Below are 23,450 nucleotides of genomic sequence, written 5' to 3' on the forward strand. Positions count from 1 at the left end.
AGCTTGTGAAAGGTACCCTGCGCCTTGACATTCTGGGACGCCATGTCAAGTTCTGCCTGTTACATACATTGTATTTCTTGCATTCTTTCAAAATACACTTCCATTTTCACAGGAAATTTAACGTCGACATACAGACTCTTTCAAAATAAACACACTACGTCGGTACAACACTTCAAATTGACATGTTTTGGCCTTCAATTAACTAACTAATGAACGTGGTTAGAGCTAGGATAAAAGAACAGGGTTTGGCTTTAGAATCTTATGGGATGCGAGCACTGCTCTCTCAGGTGAAAGTCGATGTTTATTGGACTTATCCACTTCCCCTCCCACCTGCAACTGGATTTGGACAACCTTGGAATGAGACCGGGTTGGATTGCACAAGGATTCATGGTAACAGTTAGCCTATCATTATTGTTGTGTAATGTATGTAGATTTCATAGTTTCATTAGGTTTAGCTGCCGTGACATTTTTTAATTTCCTGTAAAGGATTATTAAAGTTCTGTCTTATCTTATCTTATCTTATCTTCATGTGTATTTTCAGACATATTTTGATTTTTTTTTAAATAAATAAAACATAAATTATCAAACAATAATTTGGAGGCCCCAGTAACTTTGAGGACCCCCCAGAGGTCACAGACCTCCTGTTGAAGCACAGGTTTTAGTGTATGTCACGTCACGCAAAATCTGTTAATTCATGTTTATGTTTTATGTTAATCATATCATGCCTTAGTTTAGTTTCATGTTTAGTCTTTCATTGTCATGAGCACTTTTATGTTAAGTTAAAGTCACTCATGTCTAGTCTCGTCTTGCACTTCCTGTTTAATTTTGTACTCACTTTTTCCCTCTCGTTTCAGACCCTGACTTCCTCCCTTTGTGTGATATTCCCGCCACTGTGATTGTCTCCCTGCTCCCTGATTGGTTTCACCTGTGTTCCCCCTACCTCATGTATAAATAGTCCTTGTCTCCCTTTGTCTTGTGTCAGTTTGTCTTGTTATGTTGATCAGGAGAGTACTGTCTAGCATCCAAGCCATCCATGCATGCCTCTTACCAGGTTTTTGTTTCAAGTCTTTGTTTTGTTTGTGAGCCTTAGTACAATTGTCCTCCAAGAGAGTGTTTTTTGTTCATAGTTTTATCCTCCTTGTGAGAGTTTTTATTTTGTACTTTTTTACCTCCATTGTGAGTGCTTTTGTTTTGTGTTTTTTCCAAGTAAAGATTTTTGTTAAACTTCACTAGAGTCTCCAGAGTGTGCATTTGAGTCCCAGTCATTGGTGTCACGCTCCTAACAGTGTACTGTTTAGCTGTAAAAAAAAAAAAAAAAAAAAAAAAAACCTGGCTGGTGTGTGGTGCTTCCTTTTGGCCCGGACTCATTGCCTTCTCATTTCACAGCTAAACAGTACACTAAAATATGTTTCTGAAAACATTTGAGGTGAGAAATAAACATTGCAGTGACAGAATCTTGACTCATATTTGATCAGCGCTGCCCGGTTTGGCCACAGTTCACAAGAAGTGACTTCAAAAACAAAAATTAGAAACACTTGTATCCATTGATGAATTTAAGGGCGTCATAAAGAATGTGGCTATACAGATGTGTGCTTGTTTTTCATGAGAGGCCGCTATGTTTGGTCTCTCTTTTACAAGAGATTTACAATCTCAATGGGACTTCCTGGTTTAAAAATAAAAGGTTAAACAAATAAATAAAAGTAGCATGATTGACAGCTGCACTAGAGGCTCCTTTGCTCTGATTGGTTGCTTTGTTCACATGCTGTAATACCATCAGAGGCGCTACAAGGCAACAGAGTAGGTAGAGGAGTGTGAATTTTTTCCACAGATGATCTGTCACATTTAGTGCTGTGGATGTAGTGACAGAAAATTATTCAAACTTTAACTTTAGTCATTGTCATAGTCATAGTCATATTTATTAACTCTTCACCACAATTGTGATATGGAGTTTAATGTCTTAACAGGTCCAGGACTGCAACAGAAAGTTACAGCACATGAAAAAAGAAAAGAAAGAAAGAAGAAACCACAGGAGAGGAAATTAAAAGAGGCATTACTGTGGGCGTAATAGTTACCACCAGTGGTAAACTGGCAATTAAATGAACAGAAAATTGTGCTCTGTTCAGCATGAGAGAACGAACAGCACAACAAGGACTGTGTACCTAATGTTTTATTAAACCAAACTGAAATATAAAAGCAAAAATCATTGGATTTAGAAAGCTGTACATCGCCCAACAACTTTCTACAAAAGTCCTTTGTGGCTTTTTGTAGGAATATGTTCATATTTACCGCACCCTGTTGACTCAGTGTTTTAATTTGCTTCCTTTTAACTTGGTTAGCAACAGTTTTTGTCCGTGACAAACTGATAATAACTTTCCACTGTCAGAGTCTGTCAAAGGGTCACCCACAATGACTAATGTTTCCTCTGTGTTGACTGCTGCAGCAACAACTCTACAGTATGGTGCAGGAACTACGCCTGGATGTTTAATATACTGCTCAAGATGATAAATCATGTTCACTCTGGGGTATGAATAAACTGTTTGCCTTGAGATTTCTCTTATCACACCATAACAGGAGCTTTTTTTTTGTCCTGCATGTCTCAGTCTTACAAAACAGTTTATATTACACAGTTTAAAGAAACAGACAAAATAAAGTTAGCATGTGGTGTCACAGCCTCAGCAGTTTATTAGAAGATTTACATGGAATTATCTTCGTTATAATCTCAGCTGTTCCAGGAACAGAGAGCACTACATCCAGACATACAGTACTTAATGCTGAAACCGCTCATCATTTTCTCTTTGCTCATGGCTTTATTCAAAGATATGTAAAGAAAACAAAACATTCGCGAGTTAATCTGGAAAAAAAAAGAGGAAAGGTTTGCACACAGAGGAAGAGACTTCTACTGCAGCTCTCACATTTTTGATTTCTACATTTAATGCAACGTCTTTTCAAAGCTCAGAAGATATAAAAGCCTATGAGGATTTATTCAAACACAGGATAACATTTTAGAGGTAATGCTGCTTTGTTGGACTCTTTAGTCAGTTTGTGACAACATCAACCTGAGGAGAGAAGTTTCTCTACAGACGTACAGGTACAAAGAAGCAGGCTGTCTCTTGTTTTCTGGTGTTTAGACCTGAGTATGTAATTGACACACACTATGTTTTATAGGGAATACTTTTTAAGCAATATATCAATCTTAAATACGAAATATGTGGGTGCAGGCTCCTGAAAGGGAGAGAACCTCAGGTGAGAAGCAACTAGTGGTTGAGAGCTGGATTGTGTAATGTTCATTATGTTATGAATCTGCAGTCAATACAAAAGATCTGTAACAGTACTGTTGAATCGAGTGTGCACATATAATTATTGCTCCGATTGCTTAACGTTGTTGTTTCACACCTGGCATGTGATGGTTACTTCTCAGAGGGAGATGCATGATCATGTTTTTTGGCTCTGCCTGCACACGTTATTGCTGGATCCTGGATTCTTGCACAATGTAGTGTGACGTACATCTGATGTACGAACTAAACGTCTGTTTACTTCCTGTCAGCTCCACGGCAACGTTAACTTTGCCGCCAACCTTTGAGATAAAAGTGCTTTTTCATCATTTATGCCATTCTTATGTGTTCTTATTTATACTACTGCGCAGGCTCTGTGTCAACATAGAGCCTACACTGTAGCCTGATATGCACCTTTCCAGAAATGTAACAACATGCCTGGCAATGCAGATCCCCTGTCTATTTTTGTAAGCTGAAGCCACTTCCTTCATTTACTTTGATTTCACAGATAAGAAACAATAAATTATGACGATAATAAAGCCTCCACACAATTGCATTTTAAGTCTTATTACTATTTATCCTGGCCTTCATATGAGCAGAGGAACTCTCCACTCATCGCTAGGCTAATTTATACAATGTAAAATGCCATAGGCTTGTGCTAATAATATTAGCATGTTGTATTTGTGGAGGAAACTGTGTCAAACACTTTACCTGTGACAGCTGTGAGTTATAGTGGAGCCAATTTGTGTACTTGTGTTTGAAATTGTCACTATTAAGCCATGTTTGGTTTGAGTCTTAGCAAAATCTCATAACCTCACATTGTCTTCAGATGTGAGAGGGTGTCAGACTTTATGGTAGGCATAAGTTAGTTACTTCACTGTTCACAGTTAGCGTTGTTCATTCATTCATTTTCTGTAACCACCTACCCTGTTAGGGGTCGCAGGGGTGCTGGAGCCTATCCCAGCTGACATTGGGCGAGAAGCGAGGTACACCCCTGGACAGGTCACCAGACTATCACTGGGCTGACACATAGAGACAATCATTCACACTCACATTCACACCTATGGACAATTTAGAGTCACCAATTAACCTGCATGTCTTTGGACTGTGGGAGGAAGCTGGAGCACCTGGAGAAAACCCACACTGACACAGGGAGAACATGCAGACTCTACACAGAGGGGCTCCCCCACCCTGGGTTTGAACCAGGAACCCTCTTGCTGTGAGGCGACAATGCTAACAGTAAATGCTATTAACAGAGTATATAAGGGTAAGTGTAAAAAGTGAAGTCATTAACTTTAGGATGAATAAGCAGTGTGGTCAGAGACGAGGGTAATGTTGCAGAGTTGACAGGAAGTAAACACATGCAGTTTGTAAAACGGATATACATCAGTCAACACTGTGCAAGCAGAGAATGCTCTAAGGACAGACTTTGGGTGGACTACCATATTAGGTCTTAGTTGACAACGACTGGTGTAACGCTTCTTTGAATCTTTGTGTCTGAACGCACTGTGACACACAGTGACTGTAACTCATAACAGCACATCCTGAGAGAAAATGAATGCTGTACCTCACGGACAATGTGCTGTCAAAGAACAACAAAATGCATGTTTCCCTGGAATAACCAAAAAATAGTTTTAAGCTATCAAAATATTGAAATTTATGTTTGACACAATCTAATAAAAAGCTCTGCTGGAAGTCATGTAATACCTAACATGCTACGATTACTGTGCTTCTCTCATATTTCATTATTAGAAAAATAGATTCTTTCAGGAAGTAATGATGAGACTTAAAATAATGTGTGTGTGTGTGTGTGTGTGTGTGTGTGTGTGTGTCTTTGCATATTCGAGAAAATCATCAGTGAGTTGTCCCTGGCAGCAGCTCCGCCTCAGAGGCGAACAGCTCCTTGTAGAGTGGAGGGAACAGAGAGTGAGCGGTGAGCGGATAACGCTGACTGAACCAGTGCAGCTTCTCCATGTGCAGACTGCACAGTGAACGCAACACTGCCATCCTCTGGTACAACTGCAGGGGGGGGGGGGGGGGGGGGGTAGACACAATCAGACAGTCTGCTTTCTGCTTCAGTGAGGGACATACAGGTCAAATAATAACATGTTTGGAGACAGTAAATACAGAGAGAGTATCTGCTCTGTACCGAGACATGTACCTTGTGCATTAGACTTTCTTGGTTGTCTCGGCGTAGAATGTGTGTGAGTCCAAACTCAACGCTCCTTTGCACTCGCTGAACTCTGCCTCTGTCCTCCAGACATGGACGATCTGCACAGACAGACAGACAGAAAAAGCAAAGATAGATTTTTTTTTAAAACCTTACAATAGATTAAAATCACTCTACATATGTGAGAATAGTCCTGGTTCATTGTGTGGCATGTTAATATGTATATGATCAGCCACTGGGGGGCAGAGAGGGTAACTGTGTGGGGATGAATGAGGGACACTACAGGGCCAAATGTGATGGAGAAGATGCCCTAAAGGAGGACTCGTACTTGTCAGTCCAACAGTTTTTGGACATATGTCTGTTTTTGACTAAAATGTAAAGCTGAGAAGGGTGTTTAAAAGAAGTAATTATTTGGGCAATAATTTTTTTTACAAACATTTTTGCACTTGTGATGAAAAGTATGTCTGTCATCAGCTACATTTGGACCAAAATGAATAACCTAGGTGAGACCGGGGGGCATTATCACAAGGGGCATTCATAACATTTCAAATTGGACCAATCAGAAACTCAGCACATGGTCTGTGTTAAGGTAACTTAAGGTTAGGTAAGGTGAGGTAAGATAATGTAATGTACTATAATGTAATATAAGGTAGGGTATGGTAACGTACAACACATTCTCACTCTGACCTCGTCACATATCGACATTTGGTCATGGACTTGGTGAAAGGTACCCTGGGTGCGTTGGTTGTTGAGGTTCTGGGACACCGTGTCAAGTTCTGCCTGTTACATGCATTGTCTTCTTTCAAAATACACTTCCGTTTTCACAGGAAATTTAACTTTACATACAGTCTCTTTCAAAATAAAAGCACTACGTCTGTACAACACTGTGAAATTACATTTTTTCCCTTCAACAACATGGTTAGGTTTAGGGAAAAAGAACGGGTTGGCTTTAGAATCTTACAGCAGGCGAACACCGCTCTCTTGGCTGAAAGTTGGTGTTTGTTGGACGCATTCAACACCTAACACCTGCCCCAGTCTGACTTTCGGCACCGTAACTTTCATCCTTGTCCCACCGCGTTCCCCCCCCACTATAACAGCAACTGGCCACGTATCCCGCCAACCTTAAAGGATGCCTTTTGTCGTTGGTTTCTGATGCCGCAAGTCACTGCCCAAGTGTCAGATTTTGACATCACAGTGTGATGTAAGGTAAGGTAAGGTAAGGTAAGTATGCCATACAAACAGAATGACTGTATCAGGGAACACTACATTGTTTATAAGATGTGCTCTCTGACTAGATACGGCCATCAAGAACCATAAATATAAATCTTAAAACACAGCCGAAGACAAATCCTGCAGAACAAGGAAAGAAAAATTATCTTTAAAAAGGTAAGAAAAATGGATGTTGCCTGATGGAGAGTGCAAAGCCTGAAATATGATGCTTGTACTGCTGGTAACCAACTGTCTCTACTGCAGTGTCTTCCCACTTCCCACAAAACGGAAGAATGAAATGCAGTCTTACCTGCGTTGATCAGCACCAGAGCACTGAAGAGAGCGATCTGCTGCTCAGTCAGCTTTAGAGCACACATACCATGAGCAAAGTCAAACACAGCTGCGATTAAATCTCCACATGCTGCAAGAAAAGAAACCACAGAGCACTGATAAACCACCAAACTTATAAGTTGTGCTCGCTGCACGAATGGTTTCAGAACTGCCTTTGTGCCTTAGTTTGGAGCAACATGTAGAGAAATCCTCACCCAAAGACTTGAAGACTTCAGCACCGGCGAATTTGCCATCAAAGAAGACGGTGTTGTTCTCCGTGTTGAAGTAGCGGCTCATTCTGACCAGAACCACCTCCATGGAGCCTGAGTGAGGAGGGAGAAGAAGGGACATGTTAAAAGAAGGTAGGAGAGAGATTTAAAGCATTTTAGATTGTAACTGTAGGTGACGGTGACTTCTTGTAAGTGACAGGTGAACTCACCAGTCTTCAGGAGAGCAATCTGGTCGTTCTGGCTCAGCATACGGAAGCCTGGGATGTGTTTTGCAAACTCCACCACATACTGCACAGCATCGGTCAGTCGGATGGCGCAGTGCTGCCACATCTCGTCCACCGACTGGGAGTGAGAGTAAGACGGAGAAGAAAATATTTTGAGGTGAGTTTATTTCAACGCAACATTCAAATCAACCACGAGGGGACTAAAATTTTACAATACCTATATGCAACATTTAGAGCGTATCTAGAATTCTGAGTCTGAGCTGGGATTGTCTGCACATGGTTCTCAACATGGAGGTGGCTGTGAGAACAGTGCCAACAACGGCAACAGTGCTGACAAAGCTAACAGGGCTAACCGAGGGTGGGTGTTAAGCTAAGGTTATGCTTAAGCAGTTTATGCATCAGCTGCCCATGCCAGAAAATGATGTAATCCCCCCTTTTGCGTTAAGCATGAAAGCTCCAAAAGCTGTCGCAGCACCTGAATTTTTGTTGCTAGGTGTCCAATGCATTTTTCTGTTCAAAAGAGACAACTTCGAGGGAAGACTGGCAGAGAAGTTTTGCCCGTACAGACTAAACAAAGCACTAACAAAGCTTCATACATTTGCAACAACGCCATCTTCGTTATCAGCTGTAACCATTTAATTGTATGAATGCAGTGCAGAGGGCCGGCAATTGGCTAGCCAGTGGGATACCCACATAGGGACTCACATGCATTAACACGCACGCGTGGCCAGACCATCTGCCACAACAAGGAACAGAGAATCTCGGATAACCATACACACAGAGGGAGTGTGACTTCATTCTCTGCTCAGGAGGCCATTACTCCACTATATCTGAAAATAGCTGTTTGTTGCTGTATTAAAGTTCGGTATGTTGTTATTGCAGTGGTTGCTCCAACCACAGGGTCCAGATTCTTCCTTAGCCAAGAGTTCAAGGTCCACACAGTTTAATATATTCAGCTTCATACTTGCATTTCACCATGTCGTCGAGCTGTCTTTGTCAAGCAGCTGTCCTATAGTCACTAGCAGGAAACCGCACTTTAAAATAAAACCCTGTTCTGGATATTCACTGTAATCCAAAATAAAGTGTTTTTTGTTTTGTTTTGTTTGTTTTTTTACTAAATTGACATGTTTGCAAGTCACTTGCTGACCCACTTTTGGACAGAGACCCACCAGTTGGAAACCACTGCTTTATAGAATCTTTTACTCATCCCACAAAACTCGTCCTCACTGTCCAGCCTACTGCTCTTTCTTCAGATTTAGCAGAGTAAGTTTCTGTGTTTTATCTCTGTAATTACTATAATTGGATATCATAGTATATGTGCTGCTGAAATGAAATTGGAGTCAACAAAGTTGTCATCTTTAACTTGAACATGAGCTTCCTGTGTGATCAAAGAGGCAGAAGAAGAGGGAAAATAATAAAAGCTTTCTCAGTTTTCAGTTTGATGAATCAAAGCCATCTGAAATGACATGTTTTGCTTTGAGACTGAGTAAGGTCACACAAATGCAAAAGACAGTCTGGGAACCAAAAAAAAAGAAGAGTCATCATGTTGATTTACTTTGCTCTGGTAGGCTTGGATCTCATCTCTGCTGAGCAGTTTCCATCTGAGAGCCTGCAGCTCCTCCACTCTGTACTGGCTGGTCTCTCTGTGGGAGCGCACAATGCTGGCACACAGCTCATCTGAGAAAACAGAAAAATAAACACTTGTAAATATTGAAAATTTAAATACAGTTGCATGCATGTCAGCCCACTGTGCTGTTTCCTCACCTATGTTTCTCAGAGAGTGAGGGTAGAGGCTGTACGGATCCTCCAGAGGGTTGCAGGGATGAATCGCCACCAGGTCATGAGATGGCTGTCTGGAGTCAAAGCCTGTTATGAAGCATAGAGAAGACAAATAAGGAATAAGCAGAGGAGGACGAGGGGGAACTGCACACAGTGATGTGTTTACACATCAGAGCCTCACCTCTTATGTCAGGGTGTCCACTGTTGTCCCCCCTCCCCTGGGATCTCGATGTGGGAGACACACCAGAGCCTCTGTAGATCATTCCCGACACCTGCGACTCACTCGGGGAGCACACCAAGTAAGGGTGAACTTCAGCGGTGTAGGACAGCAGCTCAGTGTCCCCGTTGAAGGAGTAGGCTGCAGCCATGGGCTGAAGGAGCTGTGGGGAGCGGTCCTGACGGGCTTTGTTGGGGAAGGACAAGAGAGACTGGGCGTCTCCCTGAAGCTGCTGCTGCTGCTGCTGCTGCTGTCGGTGCCTCTCCACTTCAGCGATCAGAGAGTCCCGTTGACGTTTGGACATCCGTCCGAACTTCACCGCTGAGGAGGAGACAAACGTTAACACTTAAAGAAATAAACAAATGATGGAATATAGTTTGTCCATGTGTCTCTCAGTGTGTTTGTGTCTCACCATCTCTGCTCATGCCCTGTGCTAAGCACTTCTGCAGACGGCAGTGCTGGCAGCGGTTGCGGCTGGCCCGATCGATCTGACAGTTGTTCTGCCTGGAGCAGGAGTAGGATACAGTAGGCAGCTGGCTGCGCCGAAAAAATCCCTGAGGGGTGATGGGTACCGCATGGTTAACAGAGCCCAACAGAAACATGGTGTTTGAGGCAGATATCAATAATCATATTCAAGACCTACAAAAATGTGACTGCTGTGTTCACACCTGCCCGAATGATCCACACTTAGCGGGCAAACGAACTTGAGTTTGATTGAACCGAACCAAACAGGACAGGTGTGAAAGCACCCTAATATTGGCCAATGACGCACTCACATAAGAATCCTTTTGGGTGGACTGGTTTATACTGGTTTATAGATCTATTAGGGAGGAAAACTTTGAGCTGAATTAGCCTTAGCTCTGTGAGTGATTCAGATTTAGCTTTCTAACATTCTGCATATAAACAGAACTTTAATATAAAATATGTATTTACATTTTTTTCATCAGACCGATTTTCTTTATGATTTAGCCTGACAGGGTGGAACTTTAAGAGACAGATTAACAGGGTAAAACATGAGCGAAAGTTTATGCTCATCCTACTTTACTCATTTGACTGCCCTTAAAAAAAGTACATCTCTTACTAATAAATGGTCTCCATGGAAGTGTAGCCTCTTTTCTTTTATGGGAAGGCAAGATACTAAGAGCTAAATTAGTGGAAAGTGACTTCAAGAACACACAATAAATGATGAAAATGGTAGAAAATAACTATAGTCCCCCCCACAGTAAGTATGTGCTGGGTGCTGTCATCTCACCTTGCAGCCCTCACAAGTGATGACTCCATAATGCACTCCAGAGGACTTATCACCGCAGATCTTACATGGGATAACTTCAATCTGGGCTGAACAAACACAAAAGAGTAGTTATGTTAACATTTTTAGATATGCAGCATCTCATCTAATCTCCTTCACACAGATGCCACTTCACTGTCACTCACACCAACAGGGAGAAAACAACTGAGCCAACCTGATCTTCATTCAGCAGCTGAGCAGGTCATGAAATGTCTCAATGAAATTAAATATTACAAAAGTCGATGTTTTTTGAATAACATTTAAAGTACAACATGTATTTTTCTGCTGCTAGGCCTCTCGCAGTCAGAGCAGTAACCAAAAAACACAGCAGAGCCATCACTGCAATCAGTTTCTCCCTGTTAGGACTCCTTCAGTGTTCAATGTTCTCGAGGTTTTTACCAAGGCTGAATTATCTGCAGAGGTCTCCTCTCCAAAAAAATAAAATAAAATGGACCAGGTGATAGAACCAGTAAAAAATACTGAATAAAGCAGTTTCATGTTAAAAATCAGTGTTTCTCCAAAGATGTTCTGCACATCTGAAAACAAACAACCACAAACCTGATACATGTGTAAAGAGGATATGACGCCACTGCAGTGTTTTTCACAGAATTAGAGTGTATGGCCCAATTCCAATCCGATCCCTTACAGACTCACTGACTTAGAGGCGCGTTCATGTGAAGTGCGTGAGTGTGTGAGGGCTGTCCCATTGTCAAACTGTCAAGTCAGTGAGTCAGTGACTGAGCCCTTTATGCCCCCTTACCGTAGGTCAGCATCGATGCAGACTTACGGTAAAGAAATTACCCACAGTTCATAGCGTTGTGACGTCAAATACAGGGGTTGCCCTCTGAACAGCGGAAGTGTTAAAAAAACAAACCTGTAAACAAATAAACACGGTCGGCAGATCTGCAAACGGTAACGATATATATATATATAAGATAGATATCACTATATCACTTACAACACTTTTGATGCTAGTTTAGAAAAAACATATGGTAAAAACACAGTAAATTCATTATTTCAAACTTACCTCTTGCTCATTTTGCAACGCAAGTGCTTGTGTGTGCTGACAATAATCGATAAATGATCACGCCCAGAGCCGCCAGTGTCAACAACATTTTGTAGAGAGGGGGATAAGTGCTGTCCCATTCCTATTTATAGCATCCGGAGCCCTTTCAGACTCTCAAACTCAATCACTTACAGTTGACGTCAGTTAAGTCAGTGAGGGTTCAGGGCTTGAGTCTTTAGGGGCTGGATTGGAATTGGGCCTATGTGTGATGGTAGCCGACGACATAGTGGGTTGTTCTGTGTCTTGTCTCTAAATTCAGAGTTTTTTGTGGGTCCATGAACGCAGCGCAGGCGGAGCTCTCCAGTTTGTACCTTGCAGGGTGGATAATTGATTTGTGGAGCTGCCCAGATCAGATCGATGAATGAGAAGCAGCTGCTGCGAGTGAATGCAAACTTTTAATTCAGTTCAATTCAATTTTATTTATAAAGCAGATAAGGAAAAACTCCCCCCAAAAAACCCTTTAACGGGGACCCAGCAGAAGGAACGCCCAACAATCTGCTGCTCCATCTCTGCCATAAATGTGCTCTGCGCTCTGGCAGTGTGGTGATACAAATAACCGGACAGTTTATATATTCCAATAGCGCTCCCAATGAGCGGTCCAACTCCAGAAATAGAAAATCTATTTGTGGCAGCAGGCGTTTTAATCGTGGCAGGCCGCCAAAAATACTTAAATGTGTGGGAAACCCTGCACTGACAGGCGACGGACACGAAGCATGTCACGAACCTTGATTAAAATAACAGATTTCTGGGGCGTCGGTGGCTTGGTGGTAGAGCAGGCGCCCCATGTACAAGGCTGTTGCCGCAGCGGCCCGGGTTCGAATCCAGCCTGTGGCCCTTTGCTGCATGTCACTCCCTCTCTCTCTCTCCCCCTTTCACACTTGTCTGTCCTATCAATTAAAGGCTTAAAAATGCCCAAAAAATATCTTTAAAAAAAAAAAAAAATAACAGATTTCTTTGGGTTTGAACATTGTTGGAAAGGTTTGGGACAAGTAGGCACACAACTTAATAAAATGTATTGTAATTCTTAGACATTTTAATGTGGTAAAGTTACATATTTTATCTTTATATCATTTTAACATCCAATAAAGACATAAATCTTAACTTCTACAATACACTGATTCTCACTGGAGAAACCGCCAACACGCATCATAATGACACTGCATATTTTTTACCCAAAGCAGTAAACTGGAAAAGATCCACTGTGAGAACTTTGGTCTTGTGCTGTACTTCCCCTTAAACATCTATCAGTTATAGTGTGACCAGAGTGAACCAAAGGTATTTTCCTCTCAAACACCTTCTGCCTTAATAATAATGAACAAAATAACATCAAATACGGCGAGGAGAGGAGTCTTCTGAGGACGTGGAATATTTGCAAGTGGAGAAAGGCGGAGAACACGAAGGTGTCAACCTCAGAGTGCTTTCAAGTGGTTGACTGGCTTCTCTTTCGCTCTGACTGTCCCTCTTTCATGTCACTTCTGTCTTTGTGAATCCTTCTCTGTCTCGCTCATAAAGGACACAGCTGCCAGTAATGCACTCTCTCTGCCTTCATCACTGCCAGTAACGGCCCACCCCCCCTCTCTCTCCTCACCTCCCCCCGTGCCCCTGATCTCTGCGAGCTCTCACGCCCCTCAGCCTTTTGCTCGGTGGTGATTTTTGTCACAATTGGATGTATTTGATTCACTAAAGCACCACAAACATCTGTGTTGGTTACAAGTGTGAACAACTTTATAGTGTGTCCTGACAAAATGAGAGGACAGTGCATAGTTCACATTGCGTCACAAATAACTCTGAATGACGCCACACATCCAGGAAGCACAGCATAACCATATTGTCATATTTTTTCAAACAGTCTCCTTTATCTATTCCTGTCATCTTTATCTCTCTTCCTTCCACAAATGCACTGAAGGTGTGTGATTGTTTTCTGCACACGAGCTCTTACGTCTCATGCTCGTACACAGTAGTATTTGCGTTTCCGTGCATAACTGTGTCAGATTTTCTTGCGAGTGTGTGTTAGTGTGTCAGTGTGTGCCCTCTTTACCTGGTGCCACAGGGATCACCAGAAGGCTACTGAGGAGGACGGCCAGTCTGAGGCAGCACACACCTTTTAAATGCAGAGTACCTGAGCATGTGTGGTGAAGTACAAAATGCTCATGACACAAGACTGCTGCTTCTTCCAATGCAGGTGATTGACTGACCTCAATTTGCACCCTGATAAGGGTTATATCACAAATCCATCGAGATACTGGGACTGTAAGAGATGACAAAGCTATTTTGTTCAGCTACACACAACAAAAACATTTCCTGTGAGGTGCCTATCATATATGCACATCATCAGATATAATTGAAGTGATCAGATAAAGTGAGCCGCGACTATGATTGCGTTTCGTGCAGGATAGGCGGAAAGAACATGAGTGGTCTCTGCTCTTTTTTTTCCACTATTTCACTTCTGATTGTCAACCTCAAACAACAGGAAATCCACTGTGACCCACAACCTTTCACTGATCACACACACACACAGCAGAATCACACACTGCTGCTCCTCCCTCATCAACTTCCCATGCAAATATAGCTCTGATATTTCTTTTTGTGACAACCTAACTGCACAGAATGTTGTGTAAAGCAATGTCAGGTAAAGTCATGTCTTATTTTGGGGTGTTAAACTAAAACATCTGCAAAACAGTGAATCTTCCTTGGCAAGGCCTGAGAGAATCAAGACAGCAGTATCCAGTAAGTAAGTGGAAATAAACTTAAGAGCAGGTAAACTGTGAAGATCCTGTGAGGTTTCTTTGTGTCTCACCTTGTTATCTCCAGCCACAGGCTTAGACCAATCAAACCAACCATCTCCTGGTGTGTCCACATGCGTGTGTGTGTGTGTGTATAAGAGAGATGAAGAGATAAAAATACTGAAAAAGAACTAAACCACCTTTGTTTCTTCCATTTGTATTTTTTTTCAGTGACAGAAGAGGTCGTATTGTGTCTAGCAGCCAATATGGCAGAAAAACGGTGCTCATCTAACAAGAACATGTCCACTGAACAAAGGCAATAATTTATAACCCATATTGTTCATACACCTCCCAATATTCAAATATGCTTTAAAATGCCACGGCTCAGACCAGGGTTCGAGACCAACACAGCTGTGCTCCATTGATTCTAATACAATCGTTTCAGATTTCCTTCATTTTCAGGCTGGTTTTGTGCATTTGGAGCTAAATGTTGTGCCTGGGGCACGTCGTGTATTAATGATACTTGTTACCTGGAGAGGTTGGAGAAAGATAGACGTTTCTTCCCTGTTCCAAAACCAAAATCAAACCCTGAAAAGTGTAGGGTTAGCTAGCTAGCTACTGAAGATATAGCCTACTGAATGTATACACATGCTGCTTTTGCTTTTTAATGATTGTAACAGTGAAACAAAGGCCGACCCTGCTGTACAGGAACCAGTGAAGGGAAGCAGGGAAGATTTGCTCATATTCAACCAGCTATGTCTCAATGCATTGAGTGCAGATGAACATTGTTTGGCGGAGGAGGTCCAGGTGCTGGCAGCAGCACGGGGGCGAAGCCACACACCGTTCATCTGCACACACTGTGATGCCACACAGCTGGTTCAATGTCAGCAAAGTTTCCCTTTATATTCATTGTCTTGTGTGGTGATCAGCAGTGATGTGGTGGTTCACTTTTACACTGTGATCTGTAGCCTATAGTTCGGCTTTAGCTTCTAACTATCTTTGTCTTTTTAACCTGTTGTTGCTGCTGAGTCAGTTTGACATCCTGGATATATCCTTCAAACACAGACTGTAGACCCCTCTGTCTGCTTCTCTCTGGAATCACTCTTTCATTTCTCCAAAAATATAATATTTCTTCAGGGAGTGCAGTTAGTTACAGTGTGGGCTCCATGCTTACTCCAACAGCTTGTCTGACCATTATTAATATTAAAGTGGCATTGGCGTACCCCAGCATAAGCCGTTGCTCGACTGCTGTTGATAGGAACAATCAATATTAAACACTGTACTGAAACTTACAGCCTGTGGGCCAAATCTGGCCTAAGATAGGGTGCCAGGTGGCCCCCAAAGCATTTTCTAATTCACAATGAAAAGTAATGGATTCACACTGAGATTTTCTTTCTGTACTTTTAATGTAAATATTATGTCAGAGTGCATTAAATAGCACCAAAAATTGGGGTGGATCCACTGGACCATGTAACAGAGGTCCAGACTCAGCCCCCGATGTCCCCGTGTATACACCATAACTGTAAAGGCTGCTGTGATTGGCCCCTGTCCATCTGTCTTAAGCAAAAGTGGCCCCTGTGCAGAGCAAGTTGAGTATCCCTGCTGTACTGTCTCCCTTTCATCACTTCCTAACTTTCAAATGTATTAAAAAGTGGAAAACTACAATGTGATATGTAGTCTGTGTTATGTAGGCTGCATCACTGTTGACTGTTGTAGGTACGTCATAAAAAAGACCTTTGTTTCAGATGAGGGCGCCATCTTGTTTTCATCGCACCATGTTATCTGTACCTACAGTAGGTCTTCAAGCAACAGCATTTGGACAAACTTATCAAGATAAACAACATATATTCACATGAATTCTGGATTACAGACCCTGATGCACTACCTCCATTCACATACCCAGACATTATAGATTATCATGTTTTGGACTGAATCCAATCAGTGTGTACACCTTGGTAATAGAAGGAACAGAGCCAGGGATGCAGCCATTTATCGGCCCCAGATTGGTATCAGCCGATATTCACCTTGGACTCCATCGGGACAAAGGGACGCAGCAAAATCACTGTCAGGTGGACGCACGCACGCACGCACTGTATTGTTTTCCTGATGATGCTACATTGTGAACAGTAAATCCATGCTAACATCGACAGGAGGAGAGCTACCGTTAGCAGTTAGCAGCTGCTAACAGCAACTGCTGATGAAGGTTGCATTGAGTAACATGATGATGAAGATGCTTTCAGTTTCTCTTCAGAAAAAATTCAGCAAAGATAAATTGTAATGTTCAAATGTAATCTTGTAAAATGCAGTTTTTGGCGAGAGACTTGAATAAATACAGCTGTTTGAAATTTGTTGATGATTTCACAGCAATATAAAATAGATAAAATACATATTAAATTACAATTAGGATGTTTTATAGTAAAAAGGCTTTTGATGTAGTCAGAAAGAAGGTTATAATCAAGTTTTTTCACAAATGTGTATGATGGAATTTGTGCACATTCAAAGATGAGGGACTGAGTGAGTTCAGTGTCTTTTTTTTACAGTAATGATTTCATTGTTTTTCTGTCACAAAAGGGGGAATAAAAAACAACGAAAACAAAATAAACAACAGCAAAGTATTGTTTATCAGCCAAATTAATATTTGAAACATTGGTATCTGTGCAACCCTACACAGAGCATGTTCCTTAAAAATGGCGACTGCATCTTACACAGCGTGATGTACCTTCACATAATCTATCGCAGTGTTTCTCAAATGGTGTGCCGTGATGCCAGTCCAGATGTGTCGTGGGATTTTGTGATAACCACACATTCTTGTTGCAATATTCAGCTGGGCCTATACAAAAAGTTATGAATGAATGAATTTTTAATTGGCTGTATCAGTATGCTGTGTGCACCCATTCCCTAATAAAGAGGCAAACTCTGGCTAAAAGTGTGATTGAATTTAATTTGATTAAAAAAAAACCTTCACAGGGGAACCTATTAGTCACTGTTTGTGTATGGAAATTGTAAGTGTGTGACACATCAAGAGCCCTGATTGGCAGCCAGTGTGAGGGATGATTACATTAAAAAGGAGAAAGCTGTGAGCGGGACAATGGATCGCTTATTTATATGGAGCAAATTACAACAAAGCACCAGTGAAGACAACTACCACTGAGAAAAAAAAGAGACAGTAGACTGTATACGAAAGCTACCTGTCTTATTTTTCCTAGAGAACACATGTTGTAGAAGCTATTGTGCACAGATATAAATACAGGTGTGCTTTGAGATTTTGGCTCACCCTTTGGTGTGCCTTGGGCCCAACAAGTGTGAAAACACTGCTCTTTAGTACATCATAAAAGTCTTGGTATGTGCACCTTTTCATGTGTGGCCCTAAATCATATGCTGGCACTCAGTCATCAAAACGTTAAGAACCCCTGATCTAAGACTTCTGTTTCAAAATGCTCAAACACTGTCTCTTTAGCTGGAAATTTTCTAAAATCTTCTTCTAAGGGAAATTACCCCAAGACTGCCATCAAGGGCTGGGTCCCAGATTGTGTAAGCTGAAAATGGTCCACCCCAACAGGTGGTTACAGCCCTGACACTGACACTAAAACTGCACTTTTTTTTAACTTGCAAATGCCTGAATAGCAGATATTGGTTTACACTCATGTGGCAGGCCTGTTTAACCACTCAGCATGACCCAATTAACAGGGTTAGAAATATATTTCTACTGTAAATGACATGTGCTCAATCAGTGAAATGAAGATACATTTTGCTCTCCAGTTCGGTCGATTCAAACTGCACTTTTTACTTCAGCTGCATGATGTCGTAGTTTCCATTATCTCTCAACTAACCTTCAACATTTCATATTTCAGTTGCATTCCAGTAAGACTGTGTACAGTATGAAACCAACCATAAACACACCACACAACGACGTATTAACACATTCTGTCTGAAGTTGCATCAGTTACGCAAAACAACCAATCCAATCGATTTAAACTGAAATCACTGTGCTGTGTTCAAGGTGGTGTTCAGACGTGAGGAGGTTTGAGTACAGTAGATGTTCAGTGGTGGTTTGTCAAAAATAAAAGAGTGCCACCTCCCACACTTCCGCACACAAAGTATACCCAGACGCTGTTGCACAGAAAAGGACTGATTTACGTCTTTTGATCAGGATTTAAAGTTATCAATCGCTGAAAAAGCACAGTTGTCAGAATCGTCGTACAAACAGCGGAAGCTTCCGTTTATGACAACAAACAGAGATTATGAAACATTCACAGGTTTCTTATGGTTGTGATCACTTCCTGCTGAGCACTGGACAATAACTTGGGTTCTTGATTTTTGTGGCTGTCAAAGTTGATGTCAAGACCTCCTTATATGATAGATCACGAACAACAAGACAACAGCGATATCACCTAAAATAAATACACTGAGGAGATCATAAGAGACGTATGGAAAGGTTTTATATCTGGATTCCAACCTAGAAAGAGTTTATTTCAGTGCTCTAACCACTTTCATGTGTGTGTGTGTGTGTGTGTGTGTGTGTGTGTGTGTGTGTGTGTGTGTGTGTGTGTGTGTGCGTGTAGGTGGGGGTGGTGGGTGGACGATACAGATTGCCACTCTCAACTCCTCATTCTCGGCCTAAAATCACTCCATCAGCAGTTTGTTCTTTGCACTGTAAACGGACAAAAAACCTCAACTTTCCTCTGACGGAAGCTTACCTTTGGTACACACGCATGCAAAAGTGCAAACAAAGTTTGTATACACACCTCACACCTATACACACACACACACACACACACACGCACAGACTAACAAACAGATTGTTTTGTCTCACAAACACAGACTGCTCAGGTTTTCAAACAGCGCAAAAGGTTACGAGGATTCAGTTTTAAATAATTTTATGTTTCCACAGCAGCACTGTAAGTGAAATGTTTTCCATAACTTACATGAAGTGATTTGAATCTTCTCATTTTAAATAATTATAATAAAGAAAGGCTTGTTTTACTTTTTAAAGATTTTGAGTTAAAACAGTCATCATCACTTCAGTTATTACGCTGTATCTTCTATTATATCAAACTTATATGGAGGGATTAAACTGAGACATCTTTGTACTCAACACAACAAAATACTATACATAATATACATACTTTTCTCATTCAGAAATGCAGTAAATTAAAGGTACATGTCACTTCAAATCTAACTTTAGATTCACAAGCGGAAAAGGATCTAAGCAAAGCAATAACTGTGTACGCCTCACCTCTCTGTCTAACAGAGCACTGTCAGCTTTGTAGTTTCCGTCCCAACCAAACAATAACTTTGCACATGTCAGTTTTATTCTCCAACTCTACCTCACTGCATCCTCAAAACTAAAACTTCCGCAGCTGTGCAAATTTGCTATATATATATTGCGGTGTCAGTATTTATATTTCAGTGTATTTATAGTGTATTATAGTGTATTCTTTATATTGTATAGTCAATAGATATTCTATAGATATATCTTACACTTACAGAGTATGCTACGGTTTATTATTATTATTTTTCTAAAGATAAATATTTATATTTATCTTCCCTAGTGAGATATGCTCTGTGCAATGCATAAATAAATAAATAAAATCTATCTATCTATCTATCTATAGAGCTCAGACAATTACTCTGACTGACTGAAACAAATTAAAAATATGACAGCCAGAATTAATTTCCTTTATGAGACGCATCATTTTTTAACTCACTTTAAACTTCATTTAGGTATCTTTCAGCAAAAGTTAAAAAAGTAAATAGATATACATAAAAATAAAGAAATTAAAGAAAAGTAATAGTTATTGCCAATAATGACAAACTGTACTATTTACTAAAGAGTATTTCCTACTACTCATCTGTAGTGAATATTTTTTTACTAAATATTTCTGGTCACACATATTTCAGTGCTGGCGGCAGCGGCTCTGCAGGTGTCAGACATCTTAATGTTTTATCATCAAACTGTGTCTTTGTTACATAAATGTGAGAACTCCTCCATTACCGAGTTTCATTCATTATTTGACAACAACAAAGTGAGAAAAACTACCTACAGTGAGTTATCTGAGGAAAAAGCTTAATCTGATCTGAACATTAATTTACATCAGATTTTGTTTGACTTTGAAGTGCAGGCTGTACATGGAGGTGTTTGAAAGAGGTAATGTTTTGACAGAGGCAAAGGTTATGATTCAGCCAAAGTTTTGTATTTCTTTTACCATATTTTGGGGGGGAATGTGTCACCTGCGATTTTGATGTCAGCTTTGATCTTAAAGCCAACCGCTTTTTCTGCTTTTGGAAGCGCTGTGCAGAGGAACAAGGAAATCCTTTCTGATAAAGAAACTGTGTAAGTGTCTGCACAGGAATCCCCCGAACACAACAACAAAGCCGTACAAAAAGTGTGTGTGCGTAAATTCGGTCGGCATCAAGCCCACTGTGACTGTGTAACATTTAAGATGATTACGTATTTATTAATGAAATGAAGACACAAAAATATGAGGTTACAATTTCCAGCGATGGAAGCCTCCATCTCTCACACATTATCCACCCACAGCTGCACGGCTGAGACACACTATATCTCCGCGCCATCTAAAAAGCAGCTGTGTGTGCCTCTGCATCTATTTGTGTGCGTGTGTGTGTGTGTGTGTGTGTGTGTGCATGTTGCAAGAGAGAAAGTGTGTGTAAGCAACTTAGAGATGATCACTTCTCATTGTTCGTCTCTTCTTTCGCTCTGCGTGCTTTCACTCTGTTCATTTTGAATGACTTTGCATAAGAAACTAAATGTTTTAACGTTGTCATTATCACATTTTAACAACATATCAGTATTTCCTCTGCATCTTGTCTTCTGTGTGTGTGTGAAGTCAGTCCATTCAGACTGATGCACTGCGGTTGTGAAGCATCCTGTTTTCCTGTCTCTTTCGTTTTTGCGCTGGTTAGAATTCGGTGGAAGTGTCTGCAAAAGGGTTTGTAACATCTCCAATGTCACACAATAACCTGCCCCCTGGGTCTCAGTTAGACGTTACTTGTGTTACTTATCATAGAAATGTGATGACGTTTTGCAGAAACTTAAAACCTATAACATCTGTTTCCAAAAAGTACATTTTATCATATTGCAGTCCGATTCTCAAGATCATAGGAGAGCTCAGCCTCTTGCCGGAGATGCATGTGGGAGGCAAAGAGGGACGAAATATCTTAGACATGATTCAAATCTTAAATCCATCAAAGGGAGCTCAAAACTGAGTCACACTACCAAACCCCAGAAATGAAACACATATCGATGTGAACGTACCCGACAGCAAGCCAATCAAGAACTCTGTAAAGACCCAATAAAATTTCAAAACAAATAACAACATCTGCCGTCGTATGACGACTTTAAAGCGTGTGCATGCAAAGACGTGTGCGTGGATTTGTTTCACCTGGAAATACGGCTGACTGAAGCCCAAGCATCAAATAAAACGTTAAAATTAGCTCGACGTATGTGCAAAATTGTGAAACTTGGAGCCACTTTGAACTTGAAGCTGAGGAAACCTGAACAAAAAGCTTCATCACACACACACAGCCTGTAAAGTTTAAAAGAGTTGTTGCGTTTAAGTGCATGAATGCAAAGTTATTTCAGGGATTTGTTGAGAGCTTTATATAAAAAATAGATGTTTAAAACCTAACCTGTAACGATATGTTGCATCACAAACATCAGGTCGCAGTCGTATCGTCACTCTCAGCGTTATATATAATCAAAGTGGATTGGAGAGGAACTTAAAAAGCATGCAATTGATCTGATTGATAAAATATCTTTGACTTGGCTGCCCACACACACACACACCCGCGCACGCACACACACACACACACACCAAAGAACTTCATCCCTACCTCGCATCATCCTCACTCCTCCACTTGTCTCAGACGTGTGTCCCACTTTCACAAACAAACTCGTCCTCTCACTTTGTCTATCACTGCTCTCTCTTTTGACACACTTCTTTTTTCTTTCAATAACTTTCTTCTTTTCCCCTTCGTCCTTGAGCGAGCTGTGTCAGGTGCTCACTGCAGCTTCAGCGCACATATTCAGACTTTTGAGTGTCAGTCACCGCCTCACCTTCCTTGTTAGCGTGTGTGTGTGTGAGAGAGAGAGAGAAGACAGAGACAAAGAAAAGGGGGGGACTGTCCCCTGCCCTGGCTTCATTCTCAAGGTACTTTTTCCTTATACCTTTGTTGTTATCCTTCACCCCCTCACTCGCTACCACCACACATTTATAAAAAACAAAGAGATCAGCTTTATAGTGTCGGGCACCTTTAAGAGTCTCCCTGAGAATTTAAATCAAAGCATTTTCAACAGGAATAACCGAGGGATGCGGTAAAAACATGCAAGTTAAAGACACATTACAGTAAAGTAAGACTTCATTTCTTCTCTAACTCACACTAGCGATTTCAATTTTGATTTTTTATGTTGTCCTGTTAATGCTCATGATGCAAATGGGTGTCTCTTTAAACTGACAGCAATTAAAAAAAGATATTTTACTTGAGTAGAAGTAGCAACACCACACCCTTGAATCACTTACTTACAAGTAAACGTTCTGATGTTTTAATTATGTAGAAGTGCTGAAGCATTACGACATATCATTGGATTATCGGTGCATTAAGATGTGTGAGGCATGTTTGTCTCTCCTGTCTTACCTATAAACTTACTAGCTACTGAATTAACTATCAAAGGGCTGTGGGTGACGCAAGAGCACGAGGACAGCTTCTCCGTGTCACTTGATCCACTTTTAATGTCCGAAAAAGAATGTAGGACAACTGAACATCGACAACAACAGTGGCATCTCACGTCTTATACATGTATCACTCCACCAAACTTCCTCATAACTCTTATTACCTGTACTTAAGGTGATTTTAAATAGTTTCAAATTTAACATAAAAAGCAAAATAACACATGTAAACAATATATGAATGTAGTTAATATT

The 23,450-nt window shown here is 41.0% G+C and overlaps 1 protein-coding gene across 1 annotated transcript in view; it reads right to left on the minus strand.

Annotated features, from left to right (window-relative positions):
• Window positions 1–2,659: 2,659 nt before the first annotated feature.
• The window catches only part of rorc (RAR-related orphan receptor C), a 29,408-nt gene continuing 8,617 nt past the window's right edge, over window positions 2,660–23,450 (minus strand). Inside the window, exons 4-13 of the mRNA XM_050046255.1 lie at window positions 10,684–10,769; window positions 9,844–9,985; window positions 9,396–9,752; window positions 9,200–9,301; window positions 8,991–9,112; window positions 7,421–7,553; window positions 7,197–7,304; window positions 6,962–7,072; window positions 5,434–5,543; window positions 2,660–5,291 (exon numbers count right to left, since the gene is read on the minus strand). Of these exons, the coding sequence (XP_049902212.1) occupies window positions 5,127–5,291; window positions 5,434–5,543; window positions 6,962–7,072; window positions 7,197–7,304; window positions 7,421–7,553; window positions 8,991–9,112; window positions 9,200–9,301; window positions 9,396–9,752; window positions 9,844–9,985; window positions 10,684–10,769 (1,436 nt within the window). The 3' untranslated portion in view covers window positions 2,660–5,126. The remainder of the gene's footprint in view (window positions 5,292–5,433; window positions 5,544–6,961; window positions 7,073–7,196; window positions 7,305–7,420; window positions 7,554–8,990; window positions 9,113–9,199; window positions 9,302–9,395; window positions 9,753–9,843; window positions 9,986–10,683; window positions 10,770–23,450) is intronic.

The sequence above is a fragment of the Epinephelus moara genome, chromosome 6 (genome assembly GCF_006386435.1).
Source record: "Epinephelus moara isolate mb chromosome 6, YSFRI_EMoa_1.0, whole genome shotgun sequence".
Taxonomy (NCBI): Eukaryota; Metazoa; Chordata; class Actinopteri; order Perciformes; family Serranidae; genus Epinephelus; species Epinephelus moara.